Here is a 23,318-nt window from a genome sequence, read left to right as displayed (position 1 = left end):
TGGATGATTAAATGGTCTTATCATAATGTTGCGATTGAAGCATTTATTTAGCCAGATAGAAGTTGCTTAATAATATGCGTAAAATGGTTCTTATGGAAGCCGACCCCAACATAGTTGGGAAAAAGGCTCGGAGGATGATGGTTCTTATGGAATCGAAATAATTAAAAGTGTGAATGAATTATTGTCTTTATGTATGACTACTTACCTGTAATTGATTCGTTCAAAGGGAAATTTTTAGTAACGAATTATAAAATCATGCTGTGTCCTATCAATATTTTTTATGTTAGCCAAAGACCAGGACTAGTTTTAACTAGAACATCAGAGCAGTAGGTAACTGAAATCTTCACGAGTAAATGCAATAAAAAATGTAATCAGTTCAATAATTTAATATCACATAGTCAATTCAATAAATAGAACAATCATATTATGTAACAATAACAAGGGTAGTTATCTAGTGGTGGTAGGAGATGGCGGGAGAGGAGTAAGTGACGTGCGCTACGGGCGCGGCGTAGGCGAGCTTGGCGACGGGCGCGGAGTAGGCCACGGGAGCGTGAGCGTAGGACACGGGGGCAGGCGCGTAGGCTACCTTGGCGACGGGAGCGGCGTAGGCGAGCTTGGCTACGGGAGCGGCGTAGGCGAGCTTGGCGACGGGGGCGGCGATGGCCAGCTTGGCGACGGGAGCGGGGTGCACGGGGGTGCCCTCGTAGCGCACGTTGGCGTTGAATCCGTGCTCCTTGTCGGCGGTGTACTCGACGATGCGGTGCACGCCGTCGGGCTGCACGAGCGAGTAGGAGCCGTGCACGGCGTCGCCCTCACGAGCCTCCTGCTGCTGCTTCACGTCGCCGCTGTGCTCGTCGTGCACGGAGTACGAGAACTCGTAGTGCGCAGGCGCGGCGTACTCTGCCGGGGCCACCGCCACCAGCGGCACGGCGTAAGCCGCCACGGCCAGGGACAGTACAATCACGAACTGAAATAAAATTGTTCTATGAATTAGATTCAGAATTAAACATTTCGATCCTCGACGAACAATGAGATTTAACTGTTTATTTTTTGTTGTTTTAGAATCATATAGCTTAGCTTAACTAACATAACTCATACTCACTTTGGCAACCATTTTTGCAAGTTGAATTGTTGTTGCTGATTTGAGTATCAGTGGAAGACTATGAAATTGTATGACTTGCTACACTTTTTATACAGGGTTGTAGGCCGAGTCGGTCTCGTTGGTGACACACGGCGTGCCCGCGGCTTCGTTCATTAAACTTCACAATGATTGAGAGCTGAAGGCCAACAAGCTGCATTGCTGAGCCGAACTTCACGATATTACATATTTCGCACCTGATGGTACATTCCAATGTTGCAAGTATATAGATCTTTCATGTCTAAGAGCAACAACGTGTCCTGAAAGTTAAACTGGAATTCAGTACTTTGCATACAAAACTATAATTTAAATAAACCAGACCAGTTGTTTACATTCTTAAAATTAAATTACCTTAATCTGAACCTAAAATATTGGGTCAAAAAACTCTTCCTGACCACTGCCAACATGGAGTATGCATTGCTACGTTGTATTTTAATGCTTAGCTGGCCGAAAAATAGGGTTTTTAATCAGGTTAATTTTGCATATTTGTATTGATTATGTCTTTAATAAATTATATAATGATTATGAGTGCAATCATTGTATTGAATTATTGCATCAGAAGACCTACATACGTTAATAATGCGCCAGAATCTAACCTTGATTTTGTTTTTTAAGTTTCCGCAAAAAAACTTGTTACCGCGGTCAAGTTTACGACCTTTTATTTAATGAGCAAGGTATTACACAAGAAATACTTTCATTTTGAGCGTGAGCTCATCCGTCATCCATCCGATATGGCTGAAAGTTCTAAATCTGGTTTTTGACCTATATTGAGTTTTGTTTTAAGTGAGATGTGCCAAAGAAAATGGCTACCATTACCACTCCGATATAACCGATGTAAACTGATTTTAATACAGACTTTAATGTCTGGTTTACTGTTTTGGTCGTATTCAACTGTAAATAGCCCACTCACATAGCTACGCATTTTTTTTACTACATTTGTCTCTTTGGCTGTCATTTTGTGGGTTCGATTCTCGGTTAGGCGAGTAACAATACAAATTTTATCTTTATATACTTTCTAAGAATCTTGTACACCAATGACTGTATTTCGGTGGGCACGTACGGCAACTGAAGGTCTCGGCTGCCATCGCACATCTTGGGCAGTCGTAACGGGTAGTCAGAAAAGAATGTCTGTCAACCAGTCTTACCGAGGGGAATTGTGTTGGCCGTGAAATTGGGTTGAAGGTCAGATAGGCAGATGCCCCGTGTAAAACAGTGGTACAGTTACCGGCACGGATATTGAGCTCTCGGCGGAAGAGTGGGGATCGCTTTGCGCACCCGTACGCATAAGGCAATAAGGCAGTGAATCGCTTCTGCGCAGGTGAAGGTCAGGGCTCAATATCCGTGCCGATAACTGTACCTACTCAGCTGCTTTCGGTTAGATGGAAGCGGACTCTAACATGTGTAGTTGGGAAAAGGCGGGGCAGACGATGTCCACCTGTAATGTCACCCTAATTGTCAAAAAATATTTTAAACGATTACCTCATTTCATAGCATCTTCAAAGCATTTGATGATGACTCCAACTAGAGTCAAAAGAGTTTGCTGTAAGTCGTATTTACATAGGTATGGTCAATGTTGAAGAACTAATTTTTAGGGTATTCATTTTGTTTTCCAATCAGATTTAACAATTTTCATCTCTTTAGGAACGGTTCTTACTGATATTTGTAGGAGTACCTATGTTACAGCTGACTACAGATATCTACTTTAAAATATAAAAAAAATGTTGCTCTAGCTTACGACGCTTGGCTTGGCATGTGGATTTCTCAGTCATTATAACGACAGTTGTCAGACAATGGCGTAATAGTTGGCTATTACGCCATTGTCTGAGCCTGGCTTTACCCCAACGCTAACTTTTCGTTAGACAGTTGAATCAAATTCCAGATGAAATACCATCGCGCTTTTTGCGCATTCCTAAATACTCTGGCCCCTGACCGGACCTGGCAGGTACCGTGGGCTCTATTCCTGAGGCCTCAGTGCTACTGCTGAGACAACGATCCGGTAATTTTAGCTATAAAAATAATTAGGCTGTGCACTTCCACGGAAAATCATTTTGCCATATAGAGTTATATACATAAAGGTTTATAGACCTCAGGGTTTGCATTTGAACATAAAAAAAAATATGCTAGAGTAATAATTGTAGTGTTTATCATTAGAGTAATAACATTTTCTGTAACTTGAACTTTCTTGCTTTCTGTATGGGTGGTGAAATGCAATAAAATAAGTAGATAATTCGATTCAATAATTTAATATTTCATAATCATTTCAATAAATAGAACAGTCTAACTATATAACAAGGGTATCTAGTGGTGGTAGGAGATGGCAGGAGAGGAGTAAGTGACGTGCGCTACGGGCGCGGCGTAGGTGAGCTTGGCGACGGGCGCGGAGTAGGCCACTGGAGCGTGAGCGTAGGACACGGGGGCAGGCGCGTAGGCTACCTTGGCGACGGGAGCGGCGTAGGCGAGCTTGGCCACGGGAGCGGCGTAGGCCAGCTTGGCGACGGGAGCGGGGTGCACGGGGGTGCCCTCGTAGCGCACGTTGGCGTTGAATCCGTGCTCCTTGTCGGCGGTGTACTCGACGATGCGGTGCACGCCGTCGGGCTGCACGAGCGAGTAGGAGCCGTGCACGGCGTCGCCCTCACGAGCCTCCTGCTGCTGCTTCACGTCGCCGCTGTGCTCGTCGTGCACGGAGTACGAGAACTCGTAGTGCGCAGGCGCGGCGTACTCTGCCGGGGCCACCGCCACCAGCGGCACGGCGTAAGCCGCCACAGCCAGGGACAATACGATGACAAACTGCAATCAAATTTACATTTTTAATACGTAATGAAATATCATTTTACCCTACTAAGTATTCGAGAACTTATAAAATTATGAATACAAGCACTAATAAATATCAACAAGAATGGAAATAAGATTGTATCTAGTTTTAGTTCTCCTAAATGAAAACCCTCGCTGCTAATTATTACCAAATTTAGCGATAAACCAACCTTAGCAACCATTTTGGAATTGGTGTTGTAGATATGAATATCAATGCACAAAAAGCTAATTTACACTCGCTATAGAAATTTTTGTAATAATATATTAAGAAAACTGAGAACTGATTACGATAGCCGACAAATACAAGAAAACAACAAAAATCCTCAAATGCTGTGGAAAGTGCTAAAATCCATCTACGACCCCAACGCTCAAAGAAATGCCACATCAAACGTAACGTCAAACTCCGCAGATCCAATCGACTGTCTCAACAAATTCAACTCTTACTTCACAGCAGTAGGAAAAAATTTAGCCGATACCATACTAACGAGATTATCTGAAACTCAAGAATCCCTAACTAGCAAATACACGCCACACAAACCTTCACCTATCACCTTCTTTCTTCACCCCACTGACGAAACAGAAATATCCCACTTTATCAGCCAACTAAAGAACGATAGCAGCCCTGGACCCGACAAAATTGGTGTGAGACTTTTGAAAAAAATACAAAGCTCTATTATAGTTCCCTTAGCACATATAATCAACCTCAGCTTAGAAACAGGTGTATTTCCTGAACATTGGAAAGTCGCTGCAGTGAGTCCAATTCACAAAGGAGGGCCCACAGATAAACCTGAAAACTACAGGCCGATTGCACTCCTTAGTATATTGTCAAAAATCCTCGAAAAAGTTGTAAATAAACGTTTGATAAATTTCCTAGAAAAGAACCACCTCATCTCAAATAGACAATTTGGCTTCAGAAAAGGGAAGTCTACTGAAGATGCCACCTTGCTATTAACAAATAAAATATCAGATTGCGTCGAAAGGGGGGAACGATGCATGGCGGTTTTCTTAGATCTAGCCAAAGCATTCGACACAATTTCAACAAATCTTCTTCTCAGAAAATTAGAGTCATCCGGTATTAGAGGTAAGCCGCTTGAATGGTTTCACAGCTATCTAACAAACCGCAGTCAGTATGTCAAATCTGAGGGATACACCAGTAATAAACTCCACATCAACTTCGGAGTTCCCCAAGGTAGTCTTTTGGGCCCCACTCTTTTCATAATCTATATGAATGATATACTCAATCTGAACCTTCCGAACGCAGAACTAATATCCTACGCTGACGACACTGTCATAATCTTTCATTCCAAAACTTGGGAACACTTATTTAATTTAGCTGAAGAAGGCCTAGCAACAGTAGCACAAACTCTGAACTACAACCTGCTAACACTTAACATAAAAAAAACCAAAATAATCACATTTTTCAAAACTCTAACATCCAGTCCACCTCCTAATCTCTCACTTAAATTCCATACATGCACTCCAAACACATCAAGAGAAACCTGTTCATGTGATCACATTCAACGAACCCAATCTATCCGCTACCTAGGTCTCCTCATTGATGAAAATCTATCCTTTAAAATACACATCCAATCTCTGTCAGGTCGAGTAAGAAAACTAATATACATTATGAAAAAACTTAGAGACCGAACACCAAAAGACATACTCCTCACGGTATATTACGCCATATGCCAATCAATCATCCAATACGGTATATCTGTTTGGGGAGGAGCGGGAAAAACCACACTCATAGACCTTGAAAGAGCCCAAAGGGCAGTGATCAAAGTACTTCTTAAAAAGCCGTGGCTCTTCCCAACAGACACCCTATATAAAGAATTTGCAGTTCTACGTGTCCGCCAACTATTTATTCTTAATGCATACCTACACACACACAAAACCTTGAAAAAAAGAACAGACTACAATACACTCACCTCAAAACGTTTATTCAAAATCCCAATACCACGCACGACTTCCCTCTTAACCAGACGATGCCCTACCTATCTCCACACAACTGTCTTTAATAACGTTCACAGCAGGTTACCGCACGACACAAATGAGCTGACACTTTCCTCGTGTAAGAAGATAATCAAAAAATGGCTAACAGGACTCTCATACGAAGAGACAGAAAATCTTCTCACAACACAATCTACACTCGAAAGGATGCATTAGCAAACTTCCCACGCATGTGCACACACACACACACACATACACACACATACATACACACACACACACACACACACACACACACACACACACACACATACACATACACACATACACACGCGCACTCACTTTTTTGAGACTGATAAGCTAAGTTCGATTTAAATTAAGCATTTTGTTATAATTTTAATTTTTTTTACTAACATTTTATTTTACTTTAAACGTCTAGAACGAGACAATTTTATTTTTTTAGAAGATGCTCCAATTAGTTATAACTTTCTTAGTTTTCTTTTACGTCTTGTTTAAATTTTTATATTCTATTTTTGTCCACATAAACAACGACCTATAATTCGACAAAAGTACTCATTGTAACCGCAACTCGGGCTCCCAAGATACAGGCCTAGCCTAGTTTGGGGACCGCCGATCCAAAAAACCAATGTCTGCTACTACATATAGTTACACCAAATCAATGTACCTAAGTTAATTTTAAGGCAAACTATGTAACTGTGGATAAAATAAAAACTTTATTATTATTTCTCGTTATTACTAAAATATCTCACATCTATGTGTGGCTTGAGATTGCACGGGCCGAAGCCAAGTGCTTTTTGGTAAGTGGGTTGAACAAAATTATGAATTTAAAAATTTACGTGTTAATCTGCATGTATTTAGGATAACTGCCTTTTGGAGAAGAAGATAGGTAGATGGACTGATATTTAATGAATTAAGGCTGTTGTGTAAAGTTTTTGGGACGACTCCTGTGCTGGATAATATGATGGGGATAGTTTTGGTGTGTGTGATATTCCACTGTGTTTTGAGCTCTATGGATAAATCTGTGTACTTCGCTATTTTCTCGGTGTGTGTGCTGGTGAGATTATGGGTATTGCATATAGCTATGTCTATTATGTACACAAATTTATTTTGTTTATCTACCATAAGTATGTCTGGTCTATTGTTATAAATGGTTTTATCGGTGATTATGGTTCTATCCCAGTACAATTTGAATTTATCGTTTTCTAATACTGCTTGTGGTTTGTATTTGTAGTAGGATACTTTGTCTGTAATTAGTTTTGTTTGGATTGCTAGTGATTGATGGATTATTGCAGCTACTTGGTCATGGCGGTGTTTGTAGTCAGTTTGGGCTATGGCTCTACACGCACCCGTGATGTGCTGGATGGTCTCGGACGCGCCATGACATCGTCTGCAGGAGTCGTTGTAGTTGGGTCGGCGGATTATGAATTTTTGGTAGTTGCCTGTGTCTATGACCTGGTCTTGAATGGCGATCATAAATCCCTCCGTCTCAGGGAAGAGTTCACCTCGCTGTAGCCACGCGTTCGATGCTTTCATATCGACATGAGGTTGCTGCAAGTCGAGGCGATGTCTTCCGTGAAGGGATTTACGCTCCCAAGCTACTATTTTATCTGCTTTGCTGGTGATATGTTCATTGGTTTGTGGGTCATTGCTGTGTAAATTAAGTGGAGTAATTTTTCTATCTGTTTGGGTGATGATTTTGTGAAGAGGTGATTGAAGGGCTTTCTGTATGAAAAACTTTCTTAAGCTGGTTATTTGTTTGTTGTGTAAATTTTCTATATCTATAAGACCACGGCCTCCTTCGTCTCGCGGTAGCGTGAGTCTTTGAACACAGGATCGTGGGTGGTGTTTTCTGTTCGTCGTTAGGGTAGTGTTTATAGAGCGCTGTAGTTTAGTAAGATCAGATTTGGACCAATTTATAATGCCGAAAGAGTAGGTAAGTAGGGGAATAGCAAATGAATTTATGGATTTTATTAAATTACGCGACGTCAGTTGTGATTTTACCAGCATGTTCAGTCTGTGTCTGTATTTAGTGATTATTTTGTTTTTTGTGTGTTTTTGATTAATTTGGTGTGATTGTTCAAAGCCTAGGTATTTGTATGTGTCATTTTGTGATAAGGGTTCTATTGTTTTGCCAGAGTCTAATACATATGGGTTTCTATCAACATCTTTTCCATTTCGTAAAGTAAATGTTTTACATTTGTCAATACCGAATAACATGTTTATATCATCAGAAAAAGTTTGAGTAAGATCTGCTAGTGAGTGAAGTCCTGATATAGTATTGCTATAGAGTTTGATATCGTCCATAAACATTAAATGGGTCAGCTGATAGCTATCCTGTGTTTCGTTATTTTTAATTATAAGGCCATTGTCAGAAGAGTTCAAAAGGTTAGATAGCGGGTTTAAAGCTAGGCAAAACCAAAGAGGGCTTAAAGCGTCTCCTTGATAAATTCCTCGCTTTATGGGTATGGGATCTGTTTCTATTGATTTTCCTACTTTAAGTTTAGTATTCCAATGTTTCATGGACTGTGTCAAAAAATGAATAATTTCGGGATGAATTTTGTAATGTTTTAATATGTATAATAACCAGCTATGGGGAACAGAGTCAAAAGCTTTTTGATAATCTATATACATGGTGCAAATATCATTTTTTAATTTAACATTGTGTTTCATGGCAATGGCGTCTATTGTTAATTGCTCCTTACACCCCTGGCTATATTTACGGCACCCTTTTTGCTCCTCTGCTAGGATATTGTTCTGTACGGTGTGTTTGTATATGATTTCTGCGATACAGCCGGTAGTTAACTTGTAAATAGTTTGTAGACAAGTTATGGGCCTGTATTTGGCTGGATTCGTATAGTCGGAGTCTTTAGGGAGCATGTAGGTTAGGCCTTGCGTGATAAATTCTGGGATATTTTCTGGATATTTTATGAAATCATTGATGTGATTATAGATAGAGGGGTGTAGAGAAGTTAATTTCTTATAGTAATAGTTGTGGATGTGATCAGTACCAGGACTTTTCCAGTTATGTGCTTTATTGATGACGTTAGCAAAGACCTCTAATGGGATTGCGGTAAATTCCATATCTGTTACGGTTCCTAAATTGCTTTTATCGTCTTCTATCCATCTAGCAGTTTGATTATGTACTGATGCATTCGACCAAATGTTTGACCAAAAGCCGTGTAGTTGTTCGGGGTTAGGATTGGGTCTGTCTACTGTCTGTTGTCTATTTTGTGTATTTGTCGTGTCTGTGGTTAGTGTTCTATAAAACTGTCTTTCGTTGTTTGTAAATTGTATATTTTGGTCTTTACGTTTAGTGCAATTGAAATATCTGCGACGCCTACTTGTTACGGCTGAGAGTTTCTGTTTTAGACTATCCATAAATTGTTCGTTTGTTATGTTAGGTTCTTCGTAGCTAGAGTGTGTTCTGTATTTGTGTTTGATTCTATCAATGTGTGTAATTAGTCTTGGGTGCCTGTTTCCGTTGATGTATTGTGTCATTCTTCCTATGTCTTTGCGTATTTTTTCTATTTTTATATCTAGTCGTTTCAGCCACTTTGGTCTTCGGTCTACTACTATGTTGCGCTGTGAGGACGTTTGTGTAGGTGTTTGTGTAGATGTTGTTTGCTCTCTAAGTTTAGTTCCATTACAAATTGCTGCGGTATAGGCAGCGCAATAGATAAGTGTATGAGTTTTAAGAAAGTTGTCTTCTTTAGATGCGTACTTTGGTAAAACATTGTTATTTAAATATGTAATTATGTGTGCAAATTTCTTTGATGTTTTCTGTTTGGGTATAAAAGGTCTATTTGTGGGGTCTGATAATAAATATTTGTTGTAGGTTTCTTCAAATAGCTTTTCTATTTTGGTGTCTAGGGTTTCATCTACAAACATAGTACTTATCGTTTCTTCGGCTACTGTATCTAGCTGTGGGAGTACACTATCAATTGTTATTGGGATATCTGTTTGATTTAAGCCATTACTACTGCGAAAGTTGATAGGTTGGGTATTTATAGTTGAGTTGCTCGTTATTGCGTCGTCATATGTATCTAGTGTGGGCTGAATGTTGAGGAAATCCCTAACTTGTCGTTTTATTTCTTCTAATCTATCATCAGAGATAAGCCTATTATTTATAATTACTCTACGCTGATCAGCAATACGCTGCTCAGAGACATGTGCGATACAGGAGAATCGTTGTGTTATGATTGTGTGCAGTTGTTTTCTGTAAGCTGTTCTATTGGTTTCTAAATGGGTTATTTTAAAATATTCTGTTATTATTGCCTCATTTATATCGTCAGTCCATCTTAAACGACCAGTTGTGTTTATGGGTTGTTGTGATTCACCTACGAAAGGTTGTGTAAGTGCTAGTGTAGTGTCACTGATATTTTGTAGACTAATTCGTACCTCATTTTTTATAGACTCTAACGTAGTTTCAGGAAGTAATTTATTTCGTAAAATTGCGCGTTTCTGGTCTCCTAAACGTTGTTTTGATACTGGTATCTCGGGAAATTTTTGTGTGAATTTAACATATAGTGGGTCTAAGTAACCGCGGATTTTAGTATCTAAATCGGTAACTTGAAGGTAAGTGCGCCAGATGAACTCATTCATCTCTCTTGTCCATCTCAATCGCGCGCGAGCTTGGCCGGTGGTGGGTACAGGATTGTCGGCTACTGCCTCCTGCACAACATCCATGGCTACAGAAGTTATAGAACTAGGTGGGGAATTAGAAGAAGAATCAGTATTATAGTTTAAGCAAGAAAGCGGAGAAGAAGGGAGTGAAGGGAATAGAGATACAGAAGAAGATGGTCTGCTGTAACCTTGTTCGGGTGACCCGGTAGGAGCCCGCTGACTCAACTCACTACCACCGATGGTTCGTATGCTGGAGCGCCCAGCATCGGCTCCAGGCGCGCCCCGGCGATCGCCCCCGGGCAGCGATCCTATACGTAATTTTCTTTTTGCTCTAGTCTCCATTTTGTCGATGGGTTACTATTGCCACGTTAGCCGCCCAGTAATATTATTTTTGCGTTGCCCGCCCCCCACGTGATCTGGTGTTCGATCGGGACGTGTGGTTAGGTTTCAGGGGGCTTATTATTATTATTATTACTGTGACAATGTGTGACCTGCTACAGTTTTTATACTTGTGTTGTCGCCTACAGTTCACATCGTTGGTGACACATTGCAAGCCTGGGGCGCCGCGAAGTGCGTAAGGTGCACTGATTGAGAGGTGAAGGTCGGCTTATGGCGTTTGCATAAGTTGAATTACTTGCATTACAAACAAGATTAGGAATGTACCTCTTGTACCAGTTCACATTCGGCTTAAGGTAATGTTGATTTTTAATTAAGATGTGGAGTGACAGAAACGCACGTGATAATGTGTGGCTGAAGGCGTTGCTGTACAAAAATATACATTTTCTAAGAACACTCAAATTCATGCTGGGGAATTTTTGTCACGTTTTTTTGAGACTCAAAAGGAGTTGATTTTCAGATAACTTCGATTTAATAATATTGTTTTTTTAAATACGTTTTGTAATTTTTTTTTAATCATTTTAATAGACAGATGGTATCTTTTGCAACAATCTAACCCGAGTGATCAAGAGTTGAGATGGCAGTAGTTTATCACTATTGCTGACTCATTCAAAATCTTTTTTTAATGTGTTACTCAAACAAGCTTACAAGCAAAATATTTCGCATTAGACTGGATTAAAAAATTCGAAAAATAATGTAGCTTATAACTACTTTAAGTACTTTACAGCCACTCTACCTAATCTAGATTAAAGTTACGTATTTAATCAGATGATTTAAGATTGAAGTTTGTTAGTAGCAACAAATCCATGCCACTTTTTTACTGTAGGTAATATATTTGCCTTTCTGCATTAAATTAACATACAAACAATACGTTAAGACGATTTAAATCTGTTTCTAGTTCTGATTATGTAATTAATGAGTTAACTGAGTTTAAGGCTTTTTGAATTTTACATCATATACATACCTAGGTATTTAGAAAGTATAACATATCAGCTTTGTCAGCGGTATGTACCTATCATTTCATATATCAGTTGCGTGCACAACCTTAACCTCTAAATTAATATGCAGTGCCCCAGGCTGGTCGTGTGTCACCAATAATACAATGAAGGCGATAATTTACGTATAAAAAGTGCACCAGATTACAAATTGTCACATTCAAAACTTGCTATTCCAATCAGCAACAACAAACTAAAAATGGTCGCCAAAGTAAGTATAGATAATTTTACTTAATTAAATGTCTTAGAAAGAAATATAATAATTTCTCAAATGTAATTTTACTTCTTTGATAAAATTGAATAAGAAAGTAATTAATTAATTATGCATTTTTTATTGCAGTTCGTGATCGTATTGTCCCTGGCTGTGGCGGCTTACGCCGTGCCGCTGGTGGCGGTGGCCCCGGCAGAGTACGCCGCGCCTGCGCACTACGAGTTCTCGTACTCCGTGCACGACGAGCACAGCGGCGACGTGAAGCAGCAGCAGGAGGCTCGTGAGGGCGACGCCGTGCACGGCTCCTACTCGCTCGTGCAGCCCGACGGCGTGCACCGCATCGTCGAGTACACCGCCGACAAGGAGCACGGATTCAACGCCAACGTGCGCTACGAGGGCACCCCCGTGCACCCCGCTCCCGTCGCCAAGCTGGCCATCGCCGCCCCCGTCGCCAAGCTCGCCTACGCCGCTCCCGTAGCCAAGCTCGCCTACGCCGCTCCCGTCGCCAAGGTAGCCTACGCGCCTGCCCCCGTGTCCTACGCTCACGCTCCCGTGGCCTACTCCGCGCCCGTCGCCAAGCTCGCCTACGCCGCGCCCGTAGCGCACGTCACCTACTCCTCTCCCGCCATCTCCTACCATCACTAGATAACTACCCTTGTTACAAAGCTAGACTGTTGTATTTATTAAAATGGTTATAAAGTATTAAATTATTGAACAGATTTAACTATTTTATTTCATTTTATCACTCACAAACTGCTGCTGTGTCAAATTCTGAAAATCTCGTAGATTGTAAGCTGAAATGATAATGAATAAGGAATCAATACGGTTTAATTTTGAACAGTATCTCTACTGTCTGCTTACTTGACTCTTGATCGTACTCCTTAACGGGATATGTTATTTATTTTTATTTTATTTAAGTCAGGCATCTGCGTTATGCTATGTGGTATGACTTAAATTTGCACTATATGAAGCTTACTATTTCGCAAACGGATAGCAGATCAGAAAATCCTCTTGGCAATGACATATAAATATTTTTAACATACTCATCCGAACAGACCCAAACTTACACGAATGAGCAGATGGTAAGGTGAACATTATCGAAATATGTTTACTTAGAGCTCCCTGTAGACTGCCAACTTTTGGGTCTCTTAATCAGTAAGTATGGAGATGTAGATATATAGTGCACACGTTGCAAATATCGTGTATCAGTCAGCTAAGAGATTGACAGGATTAAGAGGACGCGCACACCATAAACTTTTAGTCGACCGATGGTTTCGGGCTCATAAATCAGTATGATGATGAATGGAAATACACACGTAATAACGATCAGGTATTTACTCGGAATCAGACCGAGTAAAAACTGTGATTGAATTCGTGATTTTCTAAATAAAAGCGATTTAGGATTCAGAGAAATTCCTTCAAAGTAAACTGTTGGTCAACTATCGGGCGCTAAACACAATAATTCCAGAAGTCGCTGAATAAGATCTAAGTCATCCAATACAACTTCATTTCGTAAATAATTTATATATTCAGTGTAAGTAAATAAATAATCTAATCACCTATGAATATTATTTAAAATACTTAAAGGTGTACTAATAAATTAGGGTTGTTTTGACCCTTATTTATGGACTTCCTAATAATACTTTATTTAGCCTTTATATAGATAGACCTTTACTTGCTATTCTTCGAGGATCCACCAGGTCCCGATGGAACAATTTCCCGCACCCGGATAAAAAATAACCTGAGGCTTTTCTCAGGCTCCATAGGTTATGTGCACCGAACATTAAAATCGGTTCAATTGTTTTTATGTGAAAGCACAACAGACAGACGGTAACTTTCTTCATACTTACTACATATATTAATATGGTTGAGAATGGTCAGTTAACGTAATACTGCCCATAATAAAGTCCACACGTGGACGAAACCTCGGGCGAAAGTGTAACGAAATAGCTGACTGATGATGGTAAAATTATAACTTACTTCAAACCCGATATTCAGGACCTTGGTTTATTTACATAGCTTTCCATTTTTAGATTTTTAAAAAGTACATAGGTACTTAGGTAATAGTATATTTATGAAATAAATATCGTTGTCATAAGATTCCAAAAACCGCTTTACTTCTTAACAATAGGATACTAACCAAAATGAATTAAAAGATTAAAGAAGGTCGTGAACTTGACCGGTAACAAGTTTTTTTTTGCGGAAACTTAAAAACTAACTAAGTCATGGTCAAAATTGGTCGCATTATCGAAATGAGTGTTAAAATCTGATGCAATAATCTCAAAATAAAGTATTTTCAGTTTATAAATTAAAGACATCTAAAAGCTTTATATTGTTGTTGAATTATTCATTTGAGTACTAAGGCAACTGGAACGTACCATCAGGTGCCAAATCCGTAGTACCGCGAAGTTCGGCTCAGCAATGCAGTCGGCCTTCACCTCTCAATCATTGTGAAGTTTAATGAACGAAGCCGCGGGCACGCAGTGTGTCACCAACGAGACCGACTCGGCCTACAACCCTGTATAAAAAGTGTAGCAAGTCATACAATTTCATAGTCTTCATCTGATACTCAAATCAGCAACAACCAATCAACTTGCAAAAATGGTCGCCAAAGTGAGTATTGAGCTATATTAAGATAAGCTCAGTCAAAATTCTGAAACAATAAATTAAGATAAATAAATTAAGATTTTCAATCTCATTGCTCGTCGAGGATTGAAATGTTTAATTCTGAACCTAATTCATAGAACAATTTTATTTCAGTTCGTGATCGTATTGTCCCTGGCCGTAGCGGCTTACGCCGTGCCGCTGGTGGCGGTGGCCCCGGCAGAGTACGCCGCGCCTGCGCACTACGAGTTCTCGTACTCCGTGCACGACGAGCACAGCGGCGACGTGAAGCAGCAGCAGGAGGCTCGTGAGGGCGACGCCGTGCACGGCTCCTACTCGCTCGTGCAGCCCGACGGCGTGCACCGCATCGTCGAGTACACCGCCGACAAGGAGCACGGATTCAACGCCAACGTGCGCTACGAGGGCACCCCCGTGCACCCCGCTCCCGTCGCCAAGCTCGCCTACGCCGCCCCCGTAGCCAAGCTCGCCTACGCCGCTCCCGTAGCCAAGCTCGCCTACGCCGCTCCCGTAGCCAAGCTCGCCTACGCCGCTCCCGTAGCCAAGCTCGCCTACGCCGCCCCCGTCGCCAAGCTCGCCTACGCCGCTCCCGTAGCCAAGCTCGCCTACGCCGCTCCCGTCGCCAAGGTAGCCTACGCGCCTGCCCCCGTGTCCTACGCTCACGCTCCCGTGGCCTACTCCGCGCCCGTCGCCAAGCTCGCCTACGCCGCGCCCGTAGCGCACGTCACTTACTCCTCTCCCGCCATCTCCTACCACCACTAGATACCCTTGTTAAATAGTTAGATTGTTGTATTTATTGAAATGAAAACGAGTTATTAAATTATTTGACTGAATATTTTCTCTTACTTTGATATCCTAACCTATGTCAGTTAACAAAAAATATTCTGTGCGAAATGAGTAGGTACGTATGCTTATTACCTCTATATTAGGATAAGTTAAATATTTTTGTTGGTTATGTGCACTACTGTGCGAAAGAGAATTTTGAAAAATAAATTCCAAGTCATTCTGAAGTCGTCAGGTGACTTTGAAAAAAACTAATAATTCTTGGGTGGTAAAAGTGGGCAGTTAACTCGATAAGCTATAGAACAACAAATATTATTATGACTTCAGGGCCTGGTATGAACTTGCAACGCACGTGCCCATACCATTGATTTGACAATCCCGTTATCGCAATGTTCGCCATGCCTGCCGAACCTGAGGTCGCAGGTTTGATTACCAGTACATGACATTTCTTTGATGAGTATGCTTGTTGACTGTGGTCTGTGTGTTATAAGATTTATCTAAATATATGAGCATATGTAGCCATATAGTTTTTCAGTTGTGTTAGCACTCATAAGGCTTAATAGCTTAGGTACCATGGAGCCAACCGACTATGAGAGAAAGGTGGCCCGATATTTATTAGTGTTTATTTATAAATCACTTGATTTGTTGTCTGTCGCAAACGCAAATGCTGTGGACGGGGATTGATCCAAAATCATCGAAAGCTCTATAAGCTTTATGAATAAAAACAGACAACTATGGTGAACTGTGATTTACATACCTATTGCTGTAATTTGACGGATGTTTCCAAATTCTATCACTAGAGCTGAATCGTTTTATGTGCTTGCAGGCATAAGTAGAATAGAAGGCAGTCATCCTTATTCTAAATGCCCCTAATTTTAACTCGCTTTTATTAGATCGACCTGTATGCAAGCTATACATTGGAATCTGAGATTACTAATTTAACCATCTTCCAGGGATCGAAGCGTCGTGAACATTGGCACGTACATATACATATATTTCTGATGGCAAAACGTACGGTATAGAACCTACTGTAAAACTGTTCTGATGATGGAGCCGGAAGATATGAACTGCTACTTTATGATGAAACATAGCGGGTTGCATAGACGCATATACCTACAATTTACACTTTTTAATCTAGGTTTAGTTTTCCTGTACTTAAGTATCTGAATAATTAAAATTTGTACCTTACATACTACTTTCTACCTACCTACCTACTTACTTCTGTTAGTACCTAAATAATGAAGCGCTATATAAGAAAGCATTCTACAATGTGAAAATCAAATTCTAATAAATACTACTCAGTTACAATTGAGGTCAAAAAAAATCTATAAGAGATATAGAGAAAAAAATAGCTTTTAGCACTACTCACCTTACTCTCACCTTACCTACTCTATATGCTATTTTCAATACAGCAACCACCATGCAAAGACACCGTTAACCCATTGTTTATCCTTCAAACGTGAAATGTAATTTTAAATCTTATTTATTAATACCTCATCCTCGGTACGCTGATTAAAACAAACAGCTCGTAAACTGTACCTTAAATATTTTTTTTTTTTGACATTTAATAATGAACGAAAACTTCGCGTTAATTTTCGCTAAGTATCAAGGCAAATATTAACTGATGCAATATTCTAAAAATTCACTTCACTTCTTCGAAACTATCGTTGCGGTATTTTAATCAGCCCACGCCTAAATATTATGCAGCAACTTTTGAAAATATTAAATAAGCATTACAAATCAGCTCTCGTATTCTATAAAGTCGTTAGACAGCTAAGGAATGTACACACAGGTGCTAATCTCTAAGTACCTAAGATAGATATTGTAATATTCGGTTCAGCAATGCAGCGCGTTGGCCTTCACCTCTCAATCACTATGAGCAATGCCGCGGGCGCGTCGTGTATCACTGCGAGACCTACAGGCGACAGTGCTGTATAAAAACTGTAGCAGGTCACATATTATCGTAGTCGAGTACTGACACTTAAATCAGTAACAACAAATCCAATTGCAAAAATGGTTGCCAAAGTGAGTAGATACTTTTGGAAGACAAATTAATATAATAATTATAATTCGGCAAACTCGTACCATGTGACATTGCCATGGTCCGCAGTTGGCGAGGGCCAACCCGCCTAGACCATGGTGTGATCCAAACGTATTATTTCTTTATATAGAAAGCTATTTAAACAATTAAAGATGATTAACTATTCCAATATTTATGTTTTGACTGGACCAAATAATTATAATGAACCTGACTTCTTTTCAGTTCGTGATCGTATTGTCCCTGGCCGTGGCGGCTTACGCCGTGCCGCTGGTGGCGGTGGCCCCGGCAGAGTACGCCGCGCCTGCGCACTACGAGTTCTCGTACTCCGTGCACGACGAGCACAGCGGCGACGTGAAGCAGCAGCAGGAGGCTCGTGAGGGCGACGCCGTGCACGGCTCCTACTCGCTCGTGCAGCCCGACGGCGTGCACCGCATCGTCGAGTACACCGCCGACAAGGAGCACGGATTCAACGCCAACGTGCGCTACGAGGGCACCCCCGTGCACCCCGCTCCCGTCGCCAAGCTGGCCATCGCCGCCCCCGTCGCCAAGCTCGCCTACGCCGCTCCCGTAGCCAAGCTCGCCTACGCCGCTCCCGTAGCCAAGCTTGCCTACGCCGCTCCCGTCGCCAAGGTTGCCTACGCCGCTCCCGTCGCCAAGGTAGCCTACGCGCCTGCCCCCGTGTCCTACGCTCACGCTCCAGTGGCCTACTCCGCGCCCGTCGCCAAGCTCGCCTACGCCGCGCCCGTAGCGCACGTCACCTACTCCTCTCCCGCCATCTCCTACCACCACTAGATACCCTTGTTACATAGTTAGACTGTTCTATTTATTGAAATGACTAGGTGATAATAAACAATTATTAAGCGAAATTCATTACTTTTATTTAGCACCCTCACTGATATCGACTCCATTGGTGTTCCAATAAAACTGTGCGTTTAATACAGTAAACACAAATCTCAATCAAAATGAACCACCTAAGCACAAATAGCGAATCCAGATCATAAATTGCAGAAATCGACCGTACGATATTGGACATACATATTCTGTCAACTTTATATCAATATCGATAGTGGGGTGAGTGAGGGAGGGGGGCGGAGTCGGACCGCACCTGAATTATTCATACAGCCGCATAGTGATTTCATCTCATTGAATGGTGCTGGCAGCGGCGCGGCCGTGATTACGACATCGATACCTCCGCTGCCGGCCGCCACCGGTCGTATGTGGACTGCACAATGCCTCAACCGCCTATTAATATCGCTGTGGCGTTTTGCAAATTCTATATTTGAACTGGCTTCTGATCCTGGATATATGCAATCGAATAACTATAGCACACATCCTGCTCGCTAAGGTGACCCTGCCCGCAGCAGGAGAGTATCAGACTTTTATCGACTAAAACATAGCGGAGCCCTTTGTATACCCAGGATCGCGGTAACTCTTTCGAGCAATCCAACAAGCAGGCCTGCCACCTACCTACATACAATGGAAGGGAAACTACATTTAATAACGACAAGAATCGCTCAAACTTACAAAACTTTAAAAATATTCATGAACACTAAAGAGGATTTATTCTGCCGCCGCGACAGGTAAAAATGAAGAGATTGGTTTTTATCTGTGCACGCCGGCAAATTGAATGTAAAGTTGATTTCCCGGCGGGCCGCGCCGCATAATTCGCCGCAAATTAAGCCGAAACCAATTGACTTGCTACCAATGTAAATATTTTTGATAAATGCCTCCCCTTTATGTATTTAGCTTGACAACAGCTCAATAATGTGTTGATACTTATCACAAAAGCCGTATAATTTCGATACTCTTTTGTGTCTGTGGACGGTTTTTGTTGTTCGCTTGTAGATATAAGATCGTGTGTGTGGGATGGTTTGGCTGGCTGACCAATAGGACATTTTGCACATGGAGAATTAATAAGTATAAGAATTCACAGGTTAGGATATTGATGTTCTTTCGTAGGTATATGTAGGTACCTAAATGACAATGATTGGAAGGATTGAAAACGTCATCTAAGCACTTTTGAGAGTAGGAATACCTATGTATATATTCAGTGAATCTCTCAAGGTTTTTAAAATTCAATTAAGTAATCAATTTTTAATCAGTTTCCCTCTCAGTCCTACCACGTCAAAACAACCAACACATAACTAATTAAACCAACGGTGCTACCAGGCCAAAAAAATCCAAAAATCCGTGACCACTGGCAACACAAAACAGGCCACATTAATAATCCCGAAAAGGGTATTTTTTGGTCCTAACTAGTTATAAGAGTGCAAATCCTAGGCAAAGAACGGGAGTAATATGACGGCGGGCGGAATCCTCTTACCGCCGAAAATTAATCAAGCCGACTCTCCCCGTCTTGTAGGGGATAGCGCCCTTACGCACACATACGTATAGTTGGTATATTGAAGTGTATTTGGATACCTGTGTACCCTATATGTGTTAGAATCTAGGTATTGTTGAGTGAGAATGGTTGTAATATGTCTAAGGTACCTATGTTAAGTGTAGCGCATTTGAACTTTTTAGTATGTACACAATTCAAATAATGTGGAGGAACACTGAATTATAGTGATTAGAGGGTTAAATTCAAAGTGAAAGGTTTTTATTTCCAATAGACCTTTGCAGGCTCCTATGAAACGGGTGAAGGCTGGCTTGATTTTGTTTGGCCAATATCTAATTTGAGATGTAATAAAACATGTTACAGAAGTTTCAAAATAAACAATTTTAATATTTGTTACAAAAACAGACTTAAATACCTACATAACCATAATTTATACAAGTACCTATACATACATAGGTAGGTATATAAAAGTATACTTTTAATACTCACCGTTAAAGTTGTTAGAGAAATTACTTATTTTATTAGATTCATTGTTTGTTCCTTTTTCTCAGGCTTTGGTAATGGTGGGCACTCGTAGATATTTATGCTCTTATCCTTAGACACGGAGATAATCTTTTTATTGTTGCTGTTGAAATTCACGCCCCACGCCTGGAAAAAGGAAACTAAATTTATGAATTTAACAAACACACACGCTTAGGTATATAAGTAGGTAGTATTACAGATTCGTGTATAGATAATCCCTGAAATAAAATTTATCTAATGTGTTCACTTCAAAACACTTATAGGTACTTACTCCTTTAATAATATAATATACTATTTTAAGCTGTTTATTTCACTATTTAGTACTTTAGTGTTATCGCTAAATTGATATTCCAAACTGAGAAATGATGCTTCACTTACTTATTTTGTACTTACTTACTACTTATCTCGTTTCGTAGAGTTCGGTGTTTGTAAAAAAGGGATATTATTTCGTTGGATTAGGTACTACTTAACTACTATCAAGTTATTACCTAAGTAAATATACACACTTACCACATCGCTATGTTCGTGGAAGGTATTGAGTACGGCAAGGCCGTCAGTGGCGGCGACCCTCACGCTGCCGTCGGCGGCGGCAGTAGCCACGCGCGTGCCGTCCAAAGTGAAACAGACGCTGACAGCCCAGCATTTGTGGTTTAGAGAGAATTGGAGGCCTGCGCTAGCCCTGTAGAGATTTTACAGTGATTAGATGGTGAAAAAAATTACTGGACAGATGTGAGTTGGACTCGCGCTCGAAAGGTTCCCGTTATATGTATCGAGCAAAAACATGTTTATGATACTCGTATAGAAGTCTATTGAAATATGATTATAGTCCGGTTTTAATATTTTTTGGGGTTGAGCAAATTTTTTCGAAAGGTATGGGAAAAGTGCGACGATAATCGATAGAGAAACTACAATGGACCAAAATCAATACTTTTGATTAATTAGACTCGAATTTCTTAATGATAGTAGGTATCATTGCCAGGTACGTAGATAACGTTAAGGCCGAACCTATTCCGTGTCTGGAACTGGCCTAGATTGCAATTTTGATGTCGAAAACATTTGCATACGAAAAAGCGATACAAAAGGCATTCACGCACGACATTTAAAATTAATTTCAAAGCTGAAACGGGAAACCAAACTCACACATCATAAATCTTGACATAACCATCGTTAGAGGCAGTGGCCAGTCGTTTACTGCACGGTGAGAACGCAATACTCCTGATGGGCTGTGAGTGAGCCTCTACTGTGTGGACAACCTTCCCTTGTGTTACATCTACTATGCATAGGATGCCGTCCTCTGAGCCGGTTGCTATGTATCTGCCGTTGGGACTCTGAGAAAATGGAGATTAATTTTTAGCCAGTTCTTAGATATTACAAGTTTTGGTAACTTAGTAATATTGCATTTAAATAGGTTACTTTGTCTTTCAGATAAATCCTGCTAGACGAGTTAATTTAGACTAGGTTAATAAAGTAGTTTAAACATATCACTCACCCAAGACACACTTAATATAAACTTCCCTCTGGTATCCAAAACTTTCTCAGTAGTTCCACTCTGAACACTGTATACAACTATCTTGCCAGTATAACCACCAGTGGCAATGTGCTCTCCGTCCGGAGAAAAAGCTATCTTCCATGCATCTGTGACTCCGGTTGGTATCTCCACTAACTTCTTCCCCAAGAGTAGGTCCCAGAATATGAGGCTAGAGTCAAGTGATGAACTTGCTATTACTAAAAAGTGAGAAAAGTATTTTAGAATCATTTCCAACAATGATGTACAGAAATGTAATATTGTGTGTAGTTTTTTCTCCAGAATGTTTGAATTAGCACAAAGATTTGTCCCTAGCCTGAATTATACAAAATTTTCAAGAAAGTGTAAGTTTATATAAAAAACATAACACAGCAAAAATGTTATTAAAAAAATACAAATATTTTAACAGGAGAGTGTATCAAGATGACCAGATTTTCCATTGCAATGGTTCATAAGTATGAATTAGTCTGATAGATTCAATTCTTAGCAGCATGGTGAAACACCTCTTTTTTGGTTAATTTTTAGAATAGGTTCAGGAGACCTACTTGGTGCAGAAGGACTAACAGCTACGCAGACCACAGCCATCGAGTGACCCTCCAATGAATGAAGTACCTCTAGCTTATTGTTTTCTAGTGTCCATACTTTTACCAAGCAGTCCAAACCACCAGTCACTATGAAATCTTTTGAAGCATTCCTAAAAGATTAAAAATGAAGTAATTAGTGAATAAAACCAATCAGATATTATGGCCAATGTTTTTTATTATTCTTTGCCTCCTGTTTATTTTACTCACGCTGAATCTCCAGCGGTGTTTACTTTAGCCCACGAACAGCAATAAATAGGGTCCTCATGTGCATTTTCTTTTTTCAATATTAAGGAATACTGAAAAAAAACATATGTTTTATGTTTAGTTTGTTTTGCAAATAATTACATTAAATTCTTAGAAAGGGTACTTACTATGGTACCAGCCGGCATTTTCGTATATCAAATATTTAATTTTTAGCTTCGCAATGTAACCTAAATTTACTTTTGAAAACAAAATAAATAAATCCGCTTTGAATAAAATAATTTCGTGCACAAGGAAGGAGAACTGTCAAATAATAACTACAATAAATTACATGAGTTGTAAAATCCTTCTTATAGATCCACTAAAGTTAGAGTAGGCTAAACGTACTTTGCTATGCTGAAAAACTGGAAAAATATTCTTTGGAACGCGGAGCCATTGTCATTTCCAGAACTGTCAATGTCGTTCAAATAATGACAACAAAATCAGCGTTTGGAAACTATACCTACTTACCTACAACTACATACCCAACATTCAGCCTTCCTTCCTTCTGGCATTGA

General features: G+C 40.4%; 5 protein-coding genes across 7 annotated transcripts; 2 read left to right on the top strand and 3 right to left on the bottom strand.

Annotated features, from left to right (window-relative positions):
* Positions 1–371: 371 nt before the first annotated feature.
* On the bottom strand, positions 372–1,215 carry LOC135118027 (cuticle protein 7-like). The gene is made up of 2 exons (XM_064038893.1): positions 1,103–1,215; positions 372–967 (listed from the first exon to the last, which is right to left on the bottom strand). Exons 1-2 carry the CDS (start codon positions 1,112–1,114, stop codon positions 452–454), a joined length of 528 nt encoding a protein of 175 aa, XP_063894963.1. The 5' UTR covers positions 1,115–1,215; the 3' UTR covers positions 372–451.
* Positions 1,216–3,401: 2,186 nt separating this feature from the next.
* Positions 3,402–14,661, bottom strand: LOC126055753 (cuticle protein 8-like). Of its 2 annotated transcripts, none has more exons than XM_064038895.1 (2): positions 14,524–14,661; positions 3,402–3,925 (listed from the first exon to the last, which is right to left on the bottom strand). In XM_064038895.1, exons 1-2 carry the CDS (start codon positions 14,524–14,526, stop codon positions 3,437–3,439), a joined length of 492 nt encoding a protein of 163 aa, XP_063894965.1. In that variant the 5' UTR covers positions 14,527–14,661; the 3' UTR covers positions 3,402–3,436. The 2 variants fall into 2 exon arrangements, with proteins under 2 accessions (XP_063894965.1, XP_049702292.2); XM_049846335.2 differs by lacking the exon at positions 14,524–14,661 and adding an exon at positions 4,120–4,164 and having other exon boundaries at positions 3,403–3,925.
* LOC126055869 (cuticle protein-like) lies at positions 12,073–15,594 on the top strand. The gene is made up of 3 exons (XM_064038896.1): positions 12,073–12,145; positions 12,275–12,751; positions 14,906–15,594. The coding sequence occupies exons 1-3, from the start codon at positions 12,134–12,136 to the stop codon at positions 15,527–15,529; spliced, it is 1,113 nt and encodes a 370-aa protein (XP_063894966.1). The 5' UTR covers positions 12,073–12,133; the 3' UTR covers positions 15,530–15,594.
* Positions 14,714–18,476, top strand: LOC126055781 (cuticle protein 8). 2 transcript variants are annotated; one of them, XM_064038892.1, is made up of 2 exons: positions 14,714–14,758; positions 17,814–18,476. In XM_064038892.1, the coding sequence occupies exons 1-2, from the start codon at positions 14,747–14,749 to the stop codon at positions 18,381–18,383; spliced, it is 582 nt and encodes a 193-aa protein (XP_063894962.1). In that variant the 5' UTR covers positions 14,714–14,746; the 3' UTR covers positions 18,384–18,476. The 2 variants fall into 2 exon arrangements, with proteins under 2 accessions (XP_063894962.1, XP_049702343.2); XM_049846386.2 differs by lacking the exon at positions 14,714–14,758 and adding an exon at positions 17,456–17,575 and having other exon boundaries at positions 17,814–18,475.
* A 1,815-nt stretch (positions 18,477–20,291) lies between these two features.
* LOC110370387 (superkiller complex protein 8) lies at positions 20,292–23,091 on the bottom strand. Its single transcript, XM_064038891.1, has 7 exons — positions 22,932–23,091; positions 22,768–22,856; positions 22,522–22,670; positions 21,941–22,176; positions 21,592–21,779; positions 20,962–21,130; positions 20,292–20,577 (listed from the first exon to the last, which is right to left on the bottom strand). Exons 1-7 carry the CDS (start codon positions 22,947–22,949, stop codon positions 20,443–20,445), a joined length of 984 nt encoding a protein of 327 aa, XP_063894961.1. The 5' UTR covers positions 22,950–23,091; the 3' UTR covers positions 20,292–20,442.
* Between the last annotated feature and the right edge of the window lie 227 nt (positions 23,092–23,318).

This window comes from Helicoverpa armigera, chromosome 17 (genome assembly GCF_030705265.1).
Source record: "Helicoverpa armigera isolate CAAS_96S chromosome 17, ASM3070526v1, whole genome shotgun sequence".
Classification (NCBI taxonomy): Eukaryota; Metazoa; Arthropoda; class Insecta; order Lepidoptera; family Noctuidae; genus Helicoverpa; species Helicoverpa armigera.
Note: the sequence above shows the minus strand (reverse complement) of the source record. Positions and strands in the feature narration are given on the sequence as shown.